The sequence below is a fragment of the Chiloscyllium plagiosum genome, unplaced genomic scaffold (genome assembly GCF_037043375.1).
Source record: "Chiloscyllium plagiosum isolate Xiang-an unplaced genomic scaffold, Cpla_swu_hap1 HiC_scaffold_35, whole genome shotgun sequence".
In the NCBI taxonomy this organism is placed as follows: Eukaryota; Metazoa; Chordata; class Chondrichthyes; order Orectolobiformes; family Hemiscylliidae; genus Chiloscyllium; species Chiloscyllium plagiosum.
Genome location: NW_028270173.1, coordinates 10959302 through 10983957, shown reverse-complemented (window position 1 = coordinate 10983957; position 24656 = coordinate 10959302). Strand labels below are relative to the sequence as shown.

Below are 24656 nucleotides of genomic sequence, written 5' to 3'. Positions count from 1 at the left end.
CAATCTTATAAACTTCCATCAGATCACCTCTCAACCCTACATTCCTGTGAAAACAAACCCAGTTTATCCAAAGTTTCTTCATCGCTAAAATCCCCCACACCAGGCAATATCCTGGTAAACCTTCTCTGTACTTTGACTGTGACTCTGGTGCTGCATTCTTGATCATGATCCTTCCTGTATTTATCCTGTCCAGTCCTGTTAGAATTTTATAGGTTTCTATAAGATGCTCCTCATCTGAGCTCCAGGGTATATCGTCCTGACTGATGTCACACATCCATCCTGCCATCCCAGGATTCAGTCTGGCAAACCATATTTCAATGCCTCCATAGTCAGATAAAGAAACCAAAACCACACAGATTACTCCAGGTGTGGTCTCACCAAGGCCCTGTACAGCTGCAGCAGCTCATCCCTGTCCCTGTACACTATCCTCTCACTATGAATGCTAACTTATCATTTGCCTCCTTCACTTCCTGCTACACCTGCACACTTACTTTCAGTGACGGGTGTACAAGGACATCCAAGTCTCATTGCACATCCCCTTTTCCCGATCTATTGCCATTCTGAATATAACCTGCCTTTCTGTTTGTGCTGCAGAGTGGATAACCTCACATTTACCCACATTATATCTCATCTGCTGTGCATTTTCCCACTCACTCAACTTGTCCAAATCACACTGAAACATTTCTGTATCCTCCTCACAGCTCACCCTCCCAACCAAGTTCTCACTGTTCAATGTGAGAGCTTCACATGGTGGAAAACCTTTCAACGATAACAAAGTTAACTTTTATTCAGTAGCAACAAAAATAAAGATAAAACAAAGAAAAAGCAGCTGTGTTTCTTCTGGGAACAATCAGGAACCACTTGCCTTTCAATCAACAACAAATTTACAGCCAATGGATCATTACTGCACTGAGCTCACATCTATTCAAGCCGTGTATCAGTTCAGTCCTGTCTGGCTTGTTGCACTCAATGTTGCACTGCTCTATTGTGCTGAAGGTGATGTTCCTCCTGCTCAGTGTCCTCACCCTTCTCTTTGGAAATCTGCTGCTGCCCCCTGAGCTCTCCAAAATCCATCACATTCTCCTTTCGCTTGCTTGAGTTGTACAGGGCACAGTTTAGATCAGAGTGGTGCTGGAAAAGCACAGCAGGTCAGGCAGCATCCGAGGAGCAGCAAAATCGACGTTTCGGGCAAAAGCCTTTCATCAGGAATCATTCCGATTATGCAGCACACTCTGTCTGTTCGATATTGCATGACCTGCCCCCAGACCAATCCAAGCATTGGAACATCATCTTCAGCAGACCTGCTGTCTGCTCCACAATGGTCCTGGTTGAAAAATGTTCTGCATTCTAACTTTGTTTGGCTTCAGTCAGGAAGTTGTTTGATGGAGTCATCAGCAGTGCCCCCTGTCTCCCAGTCACCAGCTAGAAAGGTATCTGGCTGTTGAAACTATGCACAAACATGAGAGTCCCCAAAGAAATCAGCTTCATGACAACCTCCAGGGTACCTGGCGTAGACTTTGTCGATGTGGGACTGATAATCACAGATAAGTTGTACATTGATAGCATGTTGATAGACTCTGCTATCTTATGTCATGGCATGCCCATTGCTGTGTGAGTACAGTCTATAACACCCTGCACCTGGGAAAGCCACATTTGTTGCTACTGCCCGGGCTGTAGGACTGATGCTGACATTTTGTGTTTCACAGGAAACAAGCCGAAGCAATGTGATCTGGGACAAACTACATCAGGAACAGCCTTGGTACATTTCTGACACAAGTCACCAGTGAATCTTTGGAAATGGTCAGTTCCATAGAAATGAAAGAAGCTCTCACCTTGATGGTCACTGTGATAGGATGGTCACCTACCTCCCCATAGACCTCACACCCTCCCCCCACTCCACCTCAGGTTGCAGATCAAACAGCAGTAGTTGGTATAGTTCTGTGATAGTGTCCTAGGAACAACTGGGAGAGCGTGAGGCTGCGATTTGGTATTGATGAGTGGATCTGAGGTTGTGATTGGATGATGAATAGACAGTATGAGGCTCAAGTTGGAGAAGGGGTGGATTGAGTGAGGCTGTGATTGGAGAATTAGGTGGAAAGTGCAAAGTTGTGATTGGAGAATCTCAGGAGAGAGCAAGGCTGTCCTTGGTGACTTGCCAGAAGAAGGGAACTTGTGTTTGGATGGTCAGCCAGAAAGATTGAAGCTGTGTTTGGAGGATCAGTGCAGAGAGTGAGCCTGTGATTGGTGGATTAGTGCAGAGAGTGAGCCTCTGATTGGTGGATCAGTGCAAAGAGTGGGTCTGTGATCGGTGAATCAGTGCAGAGCATGACCCTGCGATTGGTGGATCACTGCAGAGAATGAGCCTGCGATTGGAGAATCAATGCAGAGTGTGAGCCTGTGATTGGTGGATAACTGCAGAGAATGAGCCTGTGATTGGAGAATCAGTACAGAGAGTGAGCCTGTGATTGGTGGATCAGCCGGTGAGAGCAAGTCTGTAAATCAAGGAACAATGAGCATTCTGCCAAGGGTCAATCCCAGACCGGGTTAAGATGTTTTGGGGAGGCGGGGTAGTGGATCTGAGTATGCAAATCCCTTTGGCCTCAGTGAGAGTGAAGCTGGTGGCCCCTTGGGGAACTGAGGCCAATGAGCTGGGGGTGGAAAAGCAGCTGAAGTGAAGGTGAAAGGGCTAATGGGGAAAGAGGTGCTGCCCAGGGGATCAGATGGTGGTGAATCCAAGTGTTGGAACCCTCCCTGGTCTCAGAAGGTGTACAGCTCACAGTCTCCCCCTACACCTGGTAGGCGTGAACTACAGGCTGGAATCCATTACAAACCCAGCAATGGAGCTTCACCTCCCACCTATGGAACAACATTCCAGGCAGCAGCTTCCCAGCTTCCTGTAGCTCACAGCTCACTTACCCACTAACTCCCTCTGTACTATTCCCCACTCACTCTACCCACTAGCTCCCTCTGTACTATTCCCCACTCATCTACACCACAAACTCCCTCTGCGTTATTCCCCATCCATTTATTTCTTCACTGCCCCACAATCTTGCCTCCCAGTTCCCTCAGACGCTGACTGATCTTTCAGTTCCAAGTTTAGAACATTTGTATCTTCGATAGTCACAGGTGAGGAAACAGAAGACTGGAGATTGGATAACGTGGTGCCACTGTTTAAGAAGGGTGGTAATGACAAGCCAGGAAAATATAGACCAGTGGGCCTAATGTTGGTGGTGGGCAAGTTGTTGGAAGGAATCCTGAGGGACAGGATGCACATATATTTGGAAAGGCAAGGACTGATTAGGGATAGTCAACATGGCTTTGTGCGTGGGAAATCATGTCTCACAAACTTGATTGAGTGTTTTGAAGGAGTAACAAAGAGGACTGATGAGGGCAGAGTGGTAGATGTGATCTATATGCACTTCAGTAAGGTGTTCGACAAAGTTCCCCATGGGAGATTGGTTAGCAAGCTAAGATCTCATGGAATACAGGGAGAACTAGCCATTTGGATACAGAACTGGCTCAAAGATAGAAGACACAGGGTGGTGGTAAATAGTTGCCTTTCAGAATGGAGGCCTGTGACCAGTGGAGTGCCAGAAGGATTGGTGCTGGGTCGACTACTTTTTGTCATTTACATAAACGATTTGGATGTGAGCATAAGAGGTATGGTTAGTAAGTTTGCAGCTGACACCAAAATTGGTGGTGCAGTGGACACCAAAGAAGGTTACCTCAGATTAAAATGGGATCTTGATCAGATGGGCCAATGGGCCAAGAAGTGGCAGGTAGAGTTTAATTCAGATAAATGCGAGGTGCTGCATTTTGGGAAAGCAAATCTTAGCAGGACTTATACACTTAATGGTAAAGTCTTAGGGAGTGTTGCTGAACAAAGAGACCTTGGAGTCCAGGTTCATAGCTCCTTGAAAGTGGAGTCGCAGGTAGATAGGATAGTGAAGAAGGTGTTTGGTATGCTTTCCTTTATTGGTCAGAGTACTGAGTACAGGAGTTGTGAGGTCATGTTGCGGCTTACAGGACATTGGTTAGGCCATTGTTGGAATATTGCATGCAATTCTGGTTTCCTTCCTATCAGAAAGATATTGTGAAACTTGAAAGGGTTCAGAAAAGATTTACAAGGATTTTGCCAGGGTTGGAGGATTTGAGCTGTAGGGAGAGGCTGAACAAGCTGGGACTGTTTTCCCTGAAGCGTCGGAGGCTGAGGAGTGACCTTATAGAGGTTTACAAAATTATGAGGGGCATGGATAGGATAAATAGGCAAAATATTTTCTCTCGGGTTGGGGAGTCCAGGAATAGAGGGCATAGAGGGTGAGAGGGGAAATATATAAAAGGGGCAACGTTTGCACTCAGAGAGTAGTACAGGTATGGAATGAGCTGCCAGAGAAAGTGGTGGAGGCTGGTACAATTGCAACATTTAAGAGGCATTTGGATGGGTATATGAATAGGAAGGGTTTGGAGGGATATGGGCTGGGTGCTGGCAGGCGGGACTAGATTGGGTTGGGATGTCTGGTCGGCGTGGACAAGTTGGACTTGAAGGGTCTGTTTCCATGCTGTACATCTCTATGATTCAAAGACTCTATAACCCTGTGGCCTGCATGTGACTCCATACCCACAGTAATGAGGTTGGCTGTAAAGTGACTCTGGGATATTAGGGATAGGCAATAAGTGCTGAAAAAGGCATTAATGTCCAAATCCCAGAAACAAACCTTGGCTCAGTGGTTAGTCCTACTGCTTCACAGTGCCAGGGATCTGGGTTTAGTTCTACTCTCGGGTGGCTGTCTGTGTGGAGTTTGTGTGCTCCACTGTGTCTGTGTGGGTTCCTTCTGGCTGCTCCAGTTTCCTCCCACAGCCCAAAGATGTGTAGGTTAGGTGGACTGGCCATGCTAAATTGTCCAAGTGTCTGGGGATTGCAAGTAGGTGGATTAGCCAAGGGAGATACTGGGTTACAGACATGGGGTGGGTTTAGGTAGGATGCTCTTTGAAGGGTCAGTGTTGACTTGATGAACTGAGTGACCTGCTTCCATACTGTGGAGATTCTGAGATTCTGAAGGAAACATCCAGGATTTTAACCCTAGGAACTCCTGGAGTTAAACTGATTTGCTGTCAACCACAGCCATCTTTCTTTGTGTGAGCTGAGAGACACCCACACCTATACACGCACACACAGACAGACAGACACACAACACACACAGACACACACACAACACACACAGACACACACACAACACATACACACACATACACTCTCATTCTCAAATGGATAAAAATGGGTGTTCTGGACAGAGGAAGATTGGGAAACCAGTCAGTGTATTCTGTTCACAGGATTTGCTGAGATGACTCTTGTTCTGATCAGAATGCTGTGTCTCAGTCTTCCTTCTCCGCAAGCTCACAATTGTTTGCAGGAGGCACTGGGTGGCTGGTTAATATTTATTAAAAACTCCCTGACTTTTCAGTTAAAAGGCACAGCTTGCAGCAGCTGCTGAAGGAAACTAAGCTGGTTTTATTTCAGATTTAAGTGGCTTTTCCAGCAGAGAACAGAGACAGCTCCTAAGTAGGTGGGTGTCTGATGGTGTCTCACTATCGTGTTTGCAGCCCAGCTCTTCCTGATGAAGAGCTTATGATCAAAACGCTGATTCTTCTGCTCCTCGAATGCTGCCTGACTGACTGTGCTTTTCTGGCACCACACGTTTTGACCTGCATTCCCAGGATGTTCAGTGACTTGAGAACCAATCACAGAGTTGTTGTCAGGCAAAATGTCTTTGTCATCAATAGCTGGTGACCAATCTGCAGACCAAATGACCTACTTGTTGCCACCCAAATCTTTATTTAATCAAGCTCCTGGGCTCCTGATTTGGAAGGTAGAGTTAAAGAAGCCTTGGCAAAAATTGCAGTGCATCTTGTAAATGACACCCACTGTGGCCATGTGCAGCAGTATTGAAAGGACTGAATGTTTATCACGGTGTCTGGATGCTGGAAAGGCAGCCTGCTTCTTCCTGCTTTAAATATTCTGACGTTTGAAGGAAAGATGTTGGAGCTACACTCATCCCATTAATTGGAGAGTTTCCCATCACACTCCTGACTTGTACCATGTAAATGGTGGACAGATTTTGGGGAGTTTCTCACTGTAAAATTCTGAACCTCCAGCCTGTTTTTGTAGCTGCAGCGTTTCTGTGGATGTTCAGGTTAACTTTCAAGGACAGTAGGGGGTATTTTGAAATGATGATGTGGGGGAAAGCCAGATATTCTCCTCTTGTGTCAGTCTCTGCCATTTGGTGGTGAAAGTGTGAATTACTATGTTGTCAGTCCAAGCATGAACATTGCCCAGTTCCTGCCACATACTGACACAGGTTACTTCAGTGTCTGAGGAGGTGCAAATGGGACTGAGCTCTGTACAATCATCTGTGAACATTTCCATTCCCATCCTGTGACCGAGGGATGTTCATTGATGAAGGGGGTGAAAATAGCTGTTTGTAGGACACTGCTCTGAGGAACTGATGGGTTCTTCTGGTGGAATGGTTGTGTCCCACCTCTGATCCAGGAGGACTGTGTTCAAACCCTCCAACTGCAGGGGTGTGTAATGATGTCTCTGAACAGGTTGTGTAATAATATCTACTCTGAGGAGGTCCTCAAATTAAATGGAGTGACCTTCAACATCCATTTTCATTGTGCAAGCTGTGAGGCAGAAGAGAATCTCTCTCCTGATTGCCATGGACTGGATCTCCTTGTACCAGCCTCAGTCAGAAGCTGCCATGACACTGGGGGCAGTTACTCCCACCTTGTGGAATTCTGCTCTTTAGACCAATGATCTAATGAGACCAGAGGTAAAGTTGGTTTGGTGGAATCTAATCATAGCCTCAGTGAGTAAGATATCACTGAGTGAGTGCAGCTTGCTCTCTCTGTGAATGGTTCCTGCCATCACTTTACTGAGGATCGAGAGGAACCTGATGTGCCGGTGATTATCCGGATGGGATTTGTCATGTTGCTGTTTTATGGACAGGACACACCTGAGAGAAAGAATAGAATAGAAAAGAATAGAATCGATAAGACAAGCCTTTATTGTCACGTGCACCGGAGTGAGTGCAGTGAAAAGTTGTAATGTCATCTCTTAGCACCATCTTAGGTACAGGGTACATTAGTACAGATACTTTAAATATTGTTGCAGAATTGAAATAGTGAAAAAGAGTGAACATGGGAATACAGGGTTTAAAGAGTCCAGAACGTTAATAAAAAGTATCTTTAAAGTACTCAAGTTATAGTCCTTTCTCTCTGAGTCTATGCCCACCAGGATTCAGACCACAATGCCTTGCTGCCTCCACACATTGGTGTCTTGTCTGAGACTCATCTCCAGGACTCCTCCTCCCAGCCAGTGTAAACACCATGGTTACAAGAACATGTCAGAAGCTCAAAACAAGCTTCTCAAAGCCTGCCCACCATCTACAAGGCACAAATCAGGAGTGTGATGGCCACTCCCCACTTGCCTGGGGACAACACTCAACAAGCTTGACACCATCCAGGACAAAGCAGCCCATTTGAAGAGCATCACATCGACAAGCATCCGCTCCCTCCACAACACTCAGTAACAGCAGTGTGTACTATCTACAAGATGCACCACAAACATTCACTAAACGTCCTCAGGCAGCACCTTCCAAACCCAGAACCACTTCAATCCAGAAGAACAAGAGCAGCAGGTACATGGGAACACCACCACCTGCAGGTTCCCCTCTGAGCCTCTCACCATTCTGTATCTCTGTTCCTTCACTGTTGCCTGGTCCAAATCGCAAAATTTGCTTCTTGATGGTGTTGTGGGTAAGCCCACAGCACATGGACTGCAGCGGTTCAAAAAGGCAGTTCACCACCAACTTCTTCAGGGCCCAGCCAGCAATGCCCACATCCCACACGTGAATTAATAAAAGAAATCACTGAGAGGTGTTAGTATGTGAAAGACAATTGTGGCAATCCTGTCACTTACAGGGTTAAAATATAAACTCCTCCCCTCCTTCCAGCCCCTCCCTCTACCAACATTCCTTGGACTTTCATCTCTATGGATTTTCACCTTCCGTATCTTCTCCTTCAGAGTTCTCACTATGTTTTTCCTGATCTCTACCCTACATTTCACGTTGACAAAGAACAGTGAGTGGGAAATAGATTGGTGCTCAATAATAATTTCTTGAGTCTCCTGTCAAATTTCCTCAGGAGTCACTGAACTGAACGTGTTCACAAAAGCAATAACAGCAAAGTAAAAGTGGTTGGAATCAGGAAGTGCTGAGGGTGGACATGGATTCCAGACAGCAGGTCCAGAGTTTGACCGAGGAGGTAATCTGTCCCATTTGTCTGGATTTCTTCACCGATCCGGTTATACTGGAGTGTGGACACAACTTCTGCCGCTCCTGTATCACCCAGAGTTGGGAAAAGCAGGAGAGAATCGTCTGCCTGGAATGTAGACAGGAGATTCCGGACAGATCCCTCAGAGGCAACCGGGCCTTAGCGAATCTGGCCGAGAAAGCTCGAACATTAAATCTGAATCCACAAGAGAAGGAAAGTAACCATCACTGTGAGGAGCATCAGGAAAAACTGAAGCTGTTTTGTGAAACTGACAAGAAATTGGTCTGTGTGATTTGTAGAGATTCCCGGGAACACAAATCTCACAACTTCATGCCGATTAAAGAAGCTGTTGGAATCTACAAGGTAAAAGGAAACAGATTCCACCCCCTGATTATTCCATCACATTTTCATGGTCTAACTCTTTAAGTTTCTTATTTTCTCTCCCAATCCCAGGATCGGGTGAAATCTTCCTTAGATTCTCTCACAGGGAAGAAATCAACGGCTCTAGGAATGGAGCAGCAGCAGAAACAGAAGATTTCCCAAATTCAGGTAAAATCTCCCTGAGTTCGGCTTCAACATTAGATTTGACCATTTGTGTTTTTTCATGGAAAAATATTGTGTTGATGTTTCATTTCACAGGAGGAATCCAGAAATCTTCAGAGCCACATCACATCTGAATTTGCTCAAATGCACCAGATGCTGACTGAGAAAGAGCAGAGTATACTCCAAGATCTCAGGGAACAAGAGGAAAACATTCTCAAACCAATGGAGGAACATCTTCAAGAAATTCAAGAGAATTTAAAGTCTATTCAGCAGAAACTCTCAAAGTTGGAGAAACAGCTGGAACAAACAGACGGAGTGATATTTCTGAAGGTAAGGGATTATATTTCAGTGAAAGTGTGACTGTGAACAGTCCCAGCATGATGCAGACACCCATCCTCCTTCATTCCCCCGTCACTATCTCCCTCTGCTCCTTTCTCCCTCATGGGTTTCTCCACATTCCTGTTCAATACATTTGTCTCAATCACACTGTGTCAGTGGATTCCACATTCTCATCACTTTCTTGACAAGAATTTGGTTCTGAACTTCCCTTTGGATTTATTTGTCCCATGATTACTTTTACAGATCCGTATTTTCAGATTCCCTCCAAGTGGCATCATCTTAATTGAATCCAGCAAATCCACTCTGCCATCTTTTCAACATCTGAATCAGATCTTCTGTTTTATCGAGTCGTTTAATATCACTAATTAACTTTTGCACTTGTTGCTTTTTAAAATATTTTCTCCCAATCTTCAATATCCTTAATGTAATATCCTCTTTCTATTCCATGTTCGCAATGAGAACAGGGGAGATGGTGGGTGTAGTGGTAATGCTGCTGGACTAGTTTTCACAGATGGTGAAAGTTAACTTCACCAAAAAATACCTGACATTTTATAGAAAGGATCACCTAATGGTGACCATGTAAACATTGTCGATTGTTGTAAAACCATTTGATTCACTAACATCCATCAGGGAAGACAATCTACTGTCCTTCCCTGGTCTGGTCTCCATATGCCTCCTGACCCACAACTTAGATCACTTTTGGGATGGGTAAGGAATGTTGGTTAAGCCAGTGACACTCATATCCCATGAATGATTTTTTTTTAAAAATGATAGCTCTTAATAAGATGTAACAATGTGAGTGTAATTGCTGCTTGCTGGATATAGACAGTCAGTCTCTGTCAACTCAGATTTGTGTTTGGTTTATTTCAGGAGGAAGTTTCTCGGAGGAGGAGGTAGGACAAGCACTTTACTGAAACTGATTGAAAATTGATGAAATTATTCAGGAAAGTCTTTCTGGTGAATTTATGATAAACTGTTTAATATTTACAGGATTAGCGATGAGCTTGGTCATGACCTGTCACGAACAGACAGTGTCCTGTCGACTGAAAAATCCAACATGCTTTTACCTTTTACAGTGTGGACAGAAATAGTGGAGGCCATTAAATTGAATAAAGGTCAGATAAGTTCCTTTGTGCTGATTATAATTTATAATTTAAATTGTTATGTATATAAATATCAAAGAGAGTATATTTAAGCACTCAATTATCCAGAAACCTGGATTAATCTGGCCTTGAATGTCATTGACATCAAGGCAGCATGTGACCAAGTGTGACACCAAGAAGCCCCAGTGAAACAGGAGTCAATGGGAATCAGGCGGAATTCTCCATTGGTGGGAATTGTACTGAACACATTGGAAGATAGTTGTGATTATTTGGAGGTGGATCATCTCCACCGCTGGCCTTCACAACAGCAGCTCCTCACGCCTGTGTCCTCGGCCCAACAACCTACTTCAGCAGGAATGCTCCCCCCAGCATCATGTCAGAGATGGGGCTGTTTGATCATGATGCATTGGTCAAATGGGCAGATCAATAGCAGATGGAACTTAATCCTGAAATGTGTGAGATGATGCTCTTTGGAAGAAGTAACAAGACAAGGGGGTAGTCAATGAATGACAGGACACTGTCCAGCTCAGAGGGATCTAATGGTGCTTATCCATAGATCAGTGAAAATGGCTGCATATGTTAATAGGGCAGTTAACAAGGTGCTCCCCTTTATCAGTTGAGGCACAGATGATAAGAGCAGGGAGGTTATGTTGAAGCTGTACAGGATTTTGGTTTGGCCACAGCTGGAGTACTGTGTGCAGTTCTGGTCTCCTCACCAGAAGGCTTGAATGGTGAAAAATTGCAGCATGCTGCTGTGCAGAGGGATCTGGGTGTCCTTGTGCATGAACCACAGAACGCTGGTGTGCAGATGTAAAAGGTAATTAAGAAGGCAAATGACATTTTGTCCTTCATTACTAAAGGGATTGTCTTTAAAAGCAGGAAGTTTAAGTTGTAGTTGTATAGGGTATAGGTGAGGCCACATCTGGAGTACTATGTGCAGTTTTGGTCTCCTTATTGGAGTAAGGATGTACTGACACTAGCGAGGTTGCAGAGGAGGTTTACCAGATTGTTTCCGGATTTGAGCGAGTTGGCTTATAGGGAGACACTGAGTAGACTCGGGATTATATTCATTGCAATTTACAAGAGTGAGGAGAGATCTTATAGAAATATATAAAATTATGAAGGGAATAGATAAGATAGAAGTAGAGAGGATGTTTCCACTGGCAGGTGAAGCTGGGACAAGAGGACATCGCCTCAACATTAGGGAGAGCAGATTTAGGACTGAACTGAGAAGCAACCTCTTCACCCAGAGGGTTGTGAATCTCTGGAATTCCCTGCCCAATGAAATAGATGTGGCTTCCTCAGAAAATGATTTTAAAGCTAAGATAGATAATTGTTTGGACAGAAAAGGAACTAAAGATTATGGTAAGAGGGTGGGCAAGTGGAGCTGAGACCACAGAAAGATCAAGCCATGATCTGATTGGTTGGTGGAGCAGGCTCGAAGGACCAGGTGGCCTATTCCTGCTCCTAGTTCTTATTTTTGTAAATCCCCAGAACATTACCTGGGAATCTGGGTTAACAATCTGGACTACCTCCTCCCCTCACAGGAAACTCAGTGTCGATCAGTTCATGGATGGATCTGTGATAGCTTTGTCCTGGAGCTACCACACATCCTCAAAATACTCGGTTTAAATAACCTCTCCTTGGGTTTCATCCCAATATTGTGGGTCTGGGACTGAAACTAACTTTTCACTCCAATATAATGTGACTTACAAAGTGCACTATCCACTTCTCAGGAGCACTGCTGTACACAGCCATCCTGTTCCAAGGTCTTCTCAGATCTAAAATACAACCCAAAGTTAAAACGAAAGCAATAGGTTGTTCTTCCTCAGTCAGGGGGTTGAGCAATGGTGTCATCCGCCCGAACCACAGTGGGTAGCACTTGTCCCCTAGGAACCAGCTTGTAGGGCACCTGGACCCTCAGACACAGCAGGGACATGAGAGTGCTCCAGGGTGTAGAAACCATGGCAGCTCCCAGGGTACTGGGGACACAGCTTCAGGAAGTGGAACGGGTGATTCCAGACAATCTGCATATTAATGGTTTGGAAGCACTTCCTATTGATGAACTCCACTGCATTGTCATATCGCCCTCTCAATGGAAAATAGCAACAGCTGATGGTTCCCTGTACCTGGGGGAAGACAGTGATGTTCCTGAATCCTACTGCCTGGGGCTGAAAGACTGACCTTGACATGGGGAAACGAGAGGAACTGCTGAGATCTTGTACAGATAGTACTGATCCATTTCTGGGTGGGTGACTGAGAGATCCCGCACAGATCCCCAGTGGCTCCCTGGAAGAAGCCAAACACATCACGGCTCCACACAGCTGTCCCCTTCTCAGACACCAGAAGAGGATGGGCCCCCACTTCCTCAGCTCTCAGGGCCCGATCCAGCAGCTGGGACAATTCAGTCACGAGGTCCCAGGACAGACAGAGGCTGCATTGTCAGGTTCCAGGCCTCACAGATTGTTTGGAAGTGGTGCCAGTCCTGTATCGATTATGACCATACCCACCTTTGCTTTGCCCCTGCCTGCCTTGACTATTTGACTTGCTCCTTACCTCAGCCTCAGATGGATCCTTCTTCTCATTCTCTGTCTGGCTCTCACACACAGTGCGCTCCCCAGCCCCCCCCCCCACCCTTAGTTTAAACCCTCCCAAATTGCTCGGATTGAGTGGTTTTGAAGAACTTACAGAAATGATTAATGAAGGCTGGGCAGTGCATGTTATCTGTGTGGACGTCAGTGAGGCATTTGACAAGACTGCGCAGAGTAGACTGGTTAACAAGGTTACATCATGTGGAATACAGGGAGAAAAAAGTCAAAACAACAGCAGTTTTAAAAGGGAGAAGAACAAACAAAGGAAGCACATGGTGAAGTCATTGAATTAGAGAGAGAGAGAAAACCTGCACAGTTACTGCCTCTGCAGTTTGAATTCATGTATTGCTGGACATCGGAGTGCATCTGGGAAAATTAACAAACAGTGAAATTCACAACTGATCTTAGAGGAACTCTTGGGCGAAGTTCACAGCACAGAATCAGATAAGTTAATTGTTGTTTTAAGTGTGGCCTACAGAGAATCTGCAGTAGTAAGTAGAGTGGGTTCTTTCTTGATTATATGTTTTTGGAGATATGTCTCTTGATTAAACTTAAAATATAAACCATAACTATTTACCCATGGTCGGCATGGACGGGTTTGACTGAAGGGGCTGTTTCCATGATGTACATCTCGATGACTCTATAACTCACTTTTTGGGTACAAAATTGGCTCAATCTGAGGAGACAGAGGGTGGTAGTGGAGGGTTGCTTTCCCTGTAGAGGGCAGTGTATCGGGAATCTGCAATCTGCTGCTGCTGTCATTGGAACTTGAGGCTGGAGTGGTGACACTTGTTGTAACTGAGTGCAGCTGGGTGAGGCCGAGAGCCTGGGGCCTCTGGTGCTGCAGCCTGCCTGCCTGGAGGGACTCAAACCTGGGATTCTCTGTTGCTGCTGTCTTTGGGAGCCTGGTGGTTTGTGTTTCTTCTCAGTGAGTTGAAGACTGATGTAATCACACCTGCTGTTCTGGGGAGAAGGTTTTTTTTTAATTTATTTGTGGGACTTGTGCATTGCTGGCTGGGCCCAGCAATGATAGCCCATCGCTATTTGCTCTTGAGAAGGTGGTGGTGAGTCCACTAGCTGGGGGTTGACCCACAATGGCAGTAGGGAGGGAATTCCACGATTTTGACCTGTCAACTGTGAAGGAACAGCGGTATATTTCCGAGTCAGGCTTGATGGGGAACTTGCAGGTGGTGGTGTTCCCAAGTACCTGCTGCCCTTGTCCTTCCAGTTGGAAGTGGTCGTAGGTTTGGAAGGTGCTGTCACAGGATCTTTGGTGAATTTCTGCAGTGCATCTTGTAGATAGTACATACTGCTGCTACTGAGCGCTGGTGGTGGAGGGATTGAATGTATGTTGATGTGGTGCCAATCAAGTGGGTTGCTTTGTCCTGAATGGTGTCAAGCTTCTTCAGTGTTGCACCCATCCAAGCAAATGGGGTGTAATCCACCACACTCCTGACTTGTGCCTTGTAGATGGTGGATAGACTTTGGGGTGTCAGGAGGTGAGTTGCTCGCTGCAACATCCCTAGTCTCTGACCTGCTCTTGTAGCCACTGTGTTTATGTGGTGAGTCCAGTTGAGTTTCGAGTCAATGGTAACCCTAAGGTTGTTGACAGTGGGGGATTCAGTGATGGTAATACCATTGAATGTCAAGGGGTGGTGGTTAGAGTGTCTTTTATTGGTGATGGTCATTGTCTGGCATTTGTGTGGTATGGATTTAACTTGCAACTTGTCATCTCAAGCCTGGATATTGTCCAGATCTTGTTGCATTTGAGCTTCAGTATCTGAGGAGTCTCGAATGGTGCTGATGACAGAGGGAAGGGCATTGATGAAGCAGCTGAAGATTGTTGGGGCTAGGACACTACCCTGAGGGACACCTGCGGAGATGTCCTGGAGCTGATATGACTGACCCTTCACACCACCACCATCTTCCTTTGTGCCAGGTATGACTCTAACTGCTGCGGAGGATTGGGGCCCAGTGCCTGTGGACTCAGGTACTGCAGCCAGCCTGACTGTCTGGAAGGATTCAGCTTGGTACATGCTGCTGCCGTAGCCCTGAGAATTGTGGTGGCCTGCACTTCTGTTCGGCCGTTGCCCAGGAGGCCTGTTCCTGGAGCCTGGACTTATACTTTCAGTTGGGGGATTCAGGCCTGGACATTAATTGTTGGGTCCAGAACACTTGCAGTGAGTGGCGGTATTTTGGAGTCTGTGTCCTGGAACTGTTCGGTGCCTGGGCCATCTCATTATTATTAAGCTGTGACTATTTGCTGTCAGTGACTATTGCCACTGGGTATTGGGGATCTCTTGTTTTGGACCTCTGGGTTGGAATGGGGGGGGGGGGGCGGGGGGCGGTGGGTAGCGCAGTGATGTCTGAGGTGATGGATTGGCAGGTGAGGTCTTACGGCTCTCTCTCAGTTTTCTTTACCTACTATTTGTGTGTGGGGGTGCAGGGGTGTGTTGGTCCTGGTCTGGGAAGGAAGATAGTAACTGCAGGCAGTTGAAACTAACTTCCGAACTACCACCTTCACTCTGTGGGGGAGGGTTCAGGGGTCAGATGTGATGACCTGGAGGAGGACTGGGCATTGGTCAGGAGCAATGCCGAGTTAGACAGGATGGAGGGAGATGTGGTGCTCACGGACAAGATCCCCCTCATTCCCATTGGAGAACTCCAGGAGTTTTTCAAAGTGGTGCTCTATCAATGAGACAGAGTCCAGTTGGATATGGACTGGTGGACTTCTCTACTGTTGCTGGTCATGTCTCCCTGGCAGCTGTTGGCAGCTCCAGGAATGGACAAGAACACGAAGAGGCTGTGCGTGGGATTCCTTTGCATTGTCCTCAGGGAGTGAAAGGGAAAATGAGTCCCTCCACCCCGCTCACTACGTTGGGTTTCATTATTTTAACTGGTAGTGGCAGCCGTGAAGACATCCATTGCTAACCTCAATGTTAACGGTAGTGGGAAGGCTCAGCACAGATTCTGTATCCTCTCCCTCCTCAGGGAACAGAGGTACACGGTGAGCCTCCTGCAGTAAATCCAGACCGTTTCAGGAGACGAAGCTATGTTGCTCCTGGATTGGCGGGGAAGGGTCTTCATGAGTCACCTGACCTCTAATTCTGACGAGTGGCCATCTTGTTGACCCCTTTTTTCCAGCAGGAGATGGTGAGGGTCAAGGAGCACGTGCCAGGCTGTGTGCTCCAGCTCACAGTTTATTTCGGAGGCACGGAGCTTCACTCTGGGAACGTATACGCACCTTGGATGGGCCCTGAGCAGACCTGCTTCTTCGGGGAAGTCTCTGTTCTTCTTAGCTCCATCAGTGAGGGTGAACCCATCCTTCTCAGGGGGAGATCTCAGATGTATCCTTGTGGGGTGGGACCAGGGTGGTACCCAGAAGAGATCAGTGTGGGTGGGGAGGTTGAGGGACTTGGTTAAGACCTTTGACTTGGTAGTTGTCTGGTGATCTCTCCATCCTGATTCCATTGCCTTCCCCTTTGTGACGCCTGGGGTCGGAGTGACCAGAATTGACCGTCTCTATATTTCCAGGGTGTACGCCTCCCGTGTTCCGAAGGTCTGCATGTGACAGGAACTGCTCTCTGATCACAACCTACCGTTCAGCGTCAGGGTTGGGTCGGAGGTGTACTGGCCCTTTAACAACGTGCTGATGTAGGACAAGCGGGTTCAGGACTCGTTTTGTCACTTCCAGACCAGCTAGAGAAGGAGAGTGGTGGGGAGGGCTTCCTCTCCCTGAGGCTATAGTGGGATGTGGGCAAGGCTCATGCCCGTCTCTCTGTCAGCAGTTCACGTGGGGGGTCAGTGAGGAAGAGGTAGAAATCCAGGATTGAGGGGTTGGAGAAGGAGCTGCTCAACCTGGAATCATGTCTCAGTCAGTCTGATGTGGACCCGGCCCTGTGGGGGGTTGTATGAAGAGAAGAAGGCTGCGCTCCGGGATCTACAGCTCACTGTGGGAGAGGAGTGTGTCAGGTCTGGCCCCTGTCCACCCAGCTTTATTCTCTCTGTGTGGAGCCATTCCTGTGCCTCTTGTGTAAGCAGCTTTCGGGTTTCGCTCTGCGTGGGCCGGGGCTGGAGGGGATTTTTCCGGCTTACACCGACACCGTGTTCCTCGTGGTCACAGACCCAGCTGACCTGCGGAGGATGTGCGAGTGCCAGGAGGTCTACTCTGCAGTGTCCTCCACAAGGATCAACTGGAGCAAGTGTTTGGGAATTCTGGTCGATCCGTGAGGATGGAATCTCCTGCCGGAGGAGTTCCGGTGCTTCACGTGGAGTCCCCCTCCCCTCCTCTACCTGGGAATCCACCTTCACCGTGCTGAGGAATCCTGGCCGGGAATTGGCACGTGTTGGAGACTAAGATGACCACTCCCCCAGCTCGCTGGACAGGAGTGCTCCGAGTGATGTCCTACAGGGCGCGAGTGCTGCTCAGAAACCAGCTGGTGGCCGCCATGTTGTGGGACCGGCTGGTCACTTTGGGCCCTCCCCCGGCTTTGTCACCGCCATTCAGAAACAGCTCCTCGGGTTTTTCTGGGACAAGGGGCAACACTGAGTTGCTGCTGCGGTTCGGAGTCTCCCGCTTGAGGAGGGTGGTCAGGGGCTGGTGTACCTTCACACCCAGGGAGTGACTTTCCACCTTCAGACCCTGCAGCGATACCTTTCCATCGAGCCTCCTCCAGGGTGGGACACCTGATGACATATTGCTTCCATCAGGTGCACGGCCTCCATTACGACACAGTTCCTGTTCATGGAGTGGTCCCGGCTTTGTGTCTTCTTCCAGGAATTGCCTGTCTCCTACCTGGCCCCCAAACACACATCCCCCTCCCCACCCCCACACACTCCCCCACACACACTTTCCCCTCCCCCCCAAAACAGACATTTTCTCCCCCCCACACCTACACCCCCTCCCCCTGCACGCACATATCTCCCTCCCCCTTTAACACACACACACACACACACATCCCCATCCACACACACTCCCCCCACCCACACACATCTCCACCCACCCCCACGCACACATCCCCCTTCTCCCCCCACACACATTCTCCCTTCCCCCGCCGCACACACACATCCCCCCCGCACACACACACCCCATTCCCCCCCCACACACATCCCCTCTTCCCCTCCCACCTCCCACCCCCACACATGTCCCATTCCTGCCCTACTCCCACCCCCTACCACACGCACATGCACACGCACGTACTCACACTCCCAGACCCAGGGACTGTCTCTAATTCTCTGTGTTTTTCTCCCAGTCTCAGTGACCCTGGATGTGGAAACAGCCAATCCCTGGCTCGAGATCTTTGAGAATCTGAAGAGTTTGAGACGGACCGAGACTCGGAGGAATCTCCCTAATACTGGGAAGAGGTTTACAACCCGTCTCTGTGCCCTGGGCTCACAGGGATTCACATCGGGGAGACATTACTGGGAGGTGGACGTTGGGGGGAATCAGTGTTGGGGTCTGGGAGTAGCCTCAGAGTCTGTCCAGAGGAAGGACTGGGTCAGTGTGATCCCAGGGAATGGATTCTGGACCATGGAGCGGAGTGGGAATCAATTTTATATAAACTCCTCTCCTCGATCCCCTCTCCCTGTTGGTCAGATCCCTAGGAAGGTGGGAGTTTATCTCAGTTATGAATGTGGGACAGTTTCATTTTGCAACGCGGACACCAAGTCCCATCTCCACACCTTCACTGGGAATAAATTCACTGAGAAACTTTATCCTTTTTTCGGGACTTGGGATTTAAACCAGTTTCTGACAATCAGCTGTTAAAGGGGCGGGGCCTCCCTGACGTCACAATGACCCCCGGGTTTAGGGTCTGAGTCAGGGGTTGGGGTCAGAAACCTCCCATTGACAACAGGATGTTACTGAATGTGTCATTGAATTCTGAGATTATACTTTGTAACATCACAATTAAACTGTAAATAAATCAGATACAAATGTACACATGAGATAGTGAAAATAAAAAGTAAATTAAATATCTTGTGTCTCTCCCTCATTCATAGGAGTTCAAAGAAGGCTTATTAAGCAGGCTTATAGGAATCTTGGGCATAGAGAAATGATGCTACATCTCTACAAATCATTGTATTGTGCTCAATTCTGGGCACCTTATTTAGGGCAGGATGTTAAAGCTTTGGAGGGAGTGCAAAGGAGATTTTTGAGATTGATTCCAGGAATGAGGGATTTTAGACATGAGAAAAGATTAGATAAATTAGGCTCCTTCTCTTTGGAACAGTGAAGGTTAAGAGGGGACACATTGAGATGTTCAAAATTATCAGCAATTTTGACAGGAGGAAGACGGATAATCTGTTTTCACTAGTTATTATGTCAGTATGTAGGGCCCACAATTTCAAGATTGTCATCAAGAAAGTTTGGAGTGAGATGAGGGGAAACTTCTTTCCACAGAGATTTGTTAGGATTTGGAATGTGCTGCCTCAGAGAGCGGTGAAGGCAGAATCCATAGGACGTTTCATGAAATCTGGAAATCGAGTTGAAAGGAATGAATTTAGAGACAGGACTGAGAATGGGACAAGCTGGGTCGCTCTTTCAGGAGCCAGTACAGACACGATGGGTCAAATAGCCTCTTTCTGGACTGTAATAGTCTATGAACATAGAACATAGAACATTACAGCGCAGTACAGGCCCTTCAGCCCTTGATGTTGCGCCAACCTGTCATACCAATCTGAAGCCCATCTAACCTACACTATTCCATGTGCGTCCATATGCTTGTCCAATGACAACTTAAATGTACTTAAAGTTTGTGAATCTACTCTCGTTGCAGGCAAAGCATTCCATACCCTTACTACTCCATGAGTAAAGAAACTACCTCTGACATCTGTCCGATATCAATCACCCTTCAATTTAAAGCTATGCCCCTCGTGCTCGCTGTCACCATTCTTGGAAAAAGGGTCTCCCTGTCCACCCAATCTAACCCTCTGATTATCTTATATGTCTGTTAAGTCACCTCTCAACCTTCTTCTCTCCAACGAAAACAGCCTCAAGTCTGTCAGCCTTTCCTTGTAAGACATTCCTTCCATACCAGGCAACATCCTAGTAAATCTCCTCTGCAACCTTTGCAAAGCTTCCACATCCTTCTTATATTGCGGTGACCAGGACTGTACACAATACTCCAAGTGTGGCCGTACCAGTTTTGTACAGCTGCAGCATAACCTCATGGTTCCGGAACTCGATCCCTCTATTAATAAAAGCTAAAACACTGTATGCCTTCTTAACAACCCTGTCAACCTGGGTGGCAACTTTCAAGGATCTGTGTTCCTGGACACCGAGATCTCTCTGCTCTTCTACACTACCATGAATCTTACCATTAGCCCAGTACTTTGCATTCCAATTACTCCAACCAAAGTGAATCATCTCACACTTGCCCGCATTAAACTCCATTTGCCACCTCTCAGTCTCGCTCTGCAGCTTATCTATGTCTCTCTGTAACCTACAACATCCTTCATCACCATCCACAACTCCACCGACCTTTACTAACCTACCCTTCTACACCCTCATCCAGATCGTTTATAAAAATGACAAATAGCAGTGGACCCAACACCGACCCTTGCGGTACACCACTGGTAACTGGAATCCAGGGTGAACATTTCCCATCAACCACCACCCTCTGTCTTCTTTCAGCAAGCCAATTACTGATCCAAACTGCTAAATCTCCCACAATCCCATTCCTCCGCATTTTGTACAATAACCTACTGTGGGGAACCTTATCGAACACCTTGCTGAAATCCATATACACCACATCAACCAGTTTAGTCTCATCTACCTGTTTTGTCACCTTCTCAAAGAACTCAATAAGGTTTGTAAGGCATGACCTACCCTTCACAAAACAGTGCTGACTATCCCTAATCAAATTATTCTTTTCTAGATGATTACAAAATCCTATCTCTTATAACCTTTTCCAATACTTTACCAACAACTGAAGTAAGGCTCACTAGTCTATAATTACTAGAATTATCTCTACTCCCCTTCTTGAACAGGGGAACCATATTTGCTATCCTCCAGTCTTCTGGCACTATTCCTGTAGATAATGACAATTTAAAGATCAATGCCAAAGGCATGGCAATCTCCTCCCTGGATTCCCTGGGTATCCTCGGATTAATCCCATCTGGCCAAGGGGACTTATCTATTTTCAAACTCTGCAGGATTTCTAATACCTCCTCCTTGTGAACCTCAATCCCACACCTAGTCTAGTAGCCTGTATCTCAGTAATCTCCTTGACAACATTGTCGTTTTCTAGAGTGAATACTGTCGAAAAATATTCATTTAATGCTTCCCCTAACTCCACACACAACTTCCCACTACTATCCTTGATTGGCCCTAATCTTACTCTCGTCATTCTTTTATTCCTTAAATACCTATAGAAAGCCTTAGGGTTTACCCTGATCCTATCTGCCAACAACTTTTCATGTCTCATCCTGGCTCTTCTGAGCTCTCTCTTTTAGGTCTTTCCTGGCTACCTTATAACCCTCAAGTGCCCTAACTGAGCCTTCACATCTCATCCCAACATCCCAACTTCTTCCTCTTGATCAGAGATGCCAGTTCCTTCGTAAACCACAGCTCCCACGCTCTACAGCTTTCTCCCTGCCTGACAGATACATACTTATCTAGGACACACAGTAGCTTTTCCTTAAATAAGCTCCACATTTCTAATGTGCCCATCCCCTGCAGTTTCCTTCCCCATCTTATGCTTCCTAAATCTTGCCTAATTGCATCGTAATTGCCTTTCCCCCAGCTGTAACTCTTGCCCAATGGTATACACCTATCCCTTTCTATCACTAAAGTAAACATAACAGAATTGTGATCGCTATCACCAAAGTGCTCACCTACTTCCAAGTCTAACACCTGGCCGGGCTCATTACCCAGTACCAAACCCTTGTTGGCCTGTCTACATACTGTGTCAGGAAGCCCTCCTGCACACAGTGGACAAAAACTGACCCATCGATAGAACTCATACTATCGTGTTCCCAGTCAATATTTGGAAAGTTAAAGTCCCCCAGATGACTACCCTGTCTCTCTCACACCTATCGAGAATCAGCTTTGCTATCCTTTCCTCTACATCTCTGGAACTATTTGGAGGCCTGTAGAAAACCCCCAACAGGGTGACCTCTCCTTTTCTGTTTCTAACTTCAGCCCGTACTACTTAGTTTACGAGTCCCCAAACATCCTTTCTGCAACTATAATAGTGTCCTTGACCCAACAATACCACACCTCCCCCTCTTTTACCATCTTCTCTGTTCTTACTGAAACATCTAAATCCTGGAACCTGCAACAACCATTCTTATCCCTGCTCTATCCATGTCTCCGAAATGGCCAGAAACATCGAAATACTAGGTACCAACCCATGCTGCACTTCACCCACCTTATTCCAGATGCTCCTGGTGTTGAAGTAGACACACTTCAAACCAACTTCTTGCTTGCCGGTGCCATCTTGCGTCCCTGAAACTTGATTTTGGACCTCCCTACTCTCAACCTTTTCTGTACTTGAACTACAATTTTGGTTCCCATCCCCCTGCTGGATTAGTTTAAACTCACCCCAATAGCTTTAGCGAAATTCCCCCCCAGGATATTGGTACCCCTCTGGTTCAGATGAAGACCATCCTGTTTGTAGAGGTCCCACCTACCTCAGAAAGAGCCCCAATTATCTAAGAATCCAAAACCCTCCCTCCTGCACCATCCCTATAGCCACGTGTTCAACTCCTCTTTCTCCCTATTCCTTGCCTCACTAGCACGTGGCACGGGCAACAAACCAGAGACAATAACTCTGTTCGTCCTAGCTCTAAGCTTCCATCCTAGCTCCCTGAATTTCTGCCTTAAATCCCTATCTCTCTTCCTACCTATGTCATTGGTGCCTATGTGGACCATGACTTGGGGCTGCTCCCCTTCCCCCTTAAGGATCCCCAAAACATGATCAGAGCCATCACGAACCCTGGCACCTGGGAGGCAATACACCAACCGTGTGTCTGTCTCGTCCCCACAGAACCTCCTATCTGTCCCCCTAACTATGGAGTCCCCACTGATTACTGTTCTGCTCCTCTTCCCCCTTCCCTTCTGAGCAGCAGGGACAGACTCTGTGCCAGAGCCCTGTGCCCCACTGCTTTCCCCTGGTAAGTCTCCCCCCGAAATAGTATCCAATACTTATTGTTGAGGGGAATGGCCACAGGGGATCCCTGCACTGCCTGCCGGTTCCCTTTCCATCCCCTGACTGTAACACATCTGCCTTTCTCTTGTACCTTAGGAGTGACTACCTCCCTGTAACTCCCCTCAATAACCCCCTTTGCCTCCCGAATGATCCGAAGTTCATCCAGCTCCAGTTCCAGTTCCCTATCGCGGTTTTCGAGGAGCTGGAGTTGGGTGCAGGGACACTAGTGGTGACCCTTACCTCCCACATTCTGCAGGAGGAACATTCAACTGCCCTAACCTCCATTCCCACTATTCTAAATTCCCAAAGAGACGTTGAAAAAATAAGGAATAACAAAAAACTCGTTACCTTACCAATCTGGCGCACAGGTCCTTTTTTTTGGTGAGAGGAGGAGGAGAATGGGTGGGAGACACTACCCAAGTAGTGTTTTGGGTAACGCAACCACACAAATATATGCCTTCCCAGAAGTCCTTCGCTCCTCCCTCGCACCTCTCAGCAAATGGAGGCCCGACTCCCAAGGTAAGTCCCTATGATTTGATATGAAATTGGAGGTCAGACTTGATGGGCTGAATGGTCCTATCTGCTACTTTATCAATGAATCTATTGATCTGCTGGATATGAACAGGTGACAATGTCTTTGCTCAACTACAGCAGTGAGAGGGAATGAGTTTGATCGAAATGCTGGAATGACAGGGACCAGTGAGTGCAGGACAACTCAGGGCCTGGCTGGGGCAGAATCAGAAAGCAGACTGTTGTTTAAATAGGCCGAGGCTCCAATAAAGTACAGCATCGAGGAGTCTGAGAGGACATGTGCATGAAATGGAGAGAGTTAGCATCCAGCTTCAGCAAGGAGCAAGAATTTTGGCCTTTGTTGTTGGGGGCAGTTTTGGAGTTTAAGAGTAGAGATATCTTGTTTACACTGTACAGCGTGTTTATGAGGCTACATCTGGAATATCGTCTACAGTATTGATCCCTGTGCTGAAGGATGTAAATGCATTGGAGAGGTTTCAGGGAAGGTTGACCAGACTAATAGCTGGAATCAGTGGATTGTCATCTGAAGGTTGTCATCGAGTCATAGAGTCATAGAGATGTACAGCATGGAAACAGACTCTTCGATCCAACCTATCCATGCCGACCAGATATCCCAACCCAATCTAGTCCCACCTGCCAGCACCCGGCGCATATCTCTCCAAACCCTTCCTATTCATATTCCCATCCAGATGCCTCTTAAATGTTGCAATTGTACCAATCTCCACCACTTCCTCTGGTAGCTCATTCCAGACTCGTTCCACCCTCTATGTGAAAAGGTTGCCCCTTAGGTCTCTTTTACATCTTTCCCTCTCACCCTAAACCTATGCCCTCTAGTTCTAGACCCCACATCCCCAGAGAAAAGAAAGACTTTGTCTATTTATCCTATCCATGCCCCTCATAATTTTGTAAACCTCGATAAGGTCACCCCTCAGCCTCCGAGGCTTCAGGGAAAACAGCCCCAGCCTGTTCAGCCTCTCTCTATAGCTCAAACTCTGGCAAAACACTTGTAAATCTTTTCTGAACCCATTCAAGTTTCACAACAACTTTCCAATAGGAAGGAGACCAGA

At 47.0% G+C, this 24656-nt stretch overlaps 1 protein-coding gene across 1 annotated transcript; it reads left to right on the top strand.

Annotated features, from left to right (window-relative positions):
* The first annotated feature begins 8080 nt into the window (after positions 1-8080).
* On the top strand, positions 8081-18874 carry LOC148140053 (nuclear factor 7, brain-like). Its single transcript, XM_087978855.1, has 6 exons — positions 8081-8694; positions 8785-8880; positions 8971-9204; positions 10084-10106; positions 10204-10328; positions 18160-18874. Exons 1-6 carry the CDS (start codon positions 8284-8286, stop codon positions 18672-18674), a joined length of 1404 nt encoding a protein of 467 aa, XP_087834981.1. The 5' UTR covers positions 8081-8283; the 3' UTR covers positions 18675-18874.
* Positions 18875-24656: the final 5782 nt, after the last annotated feature.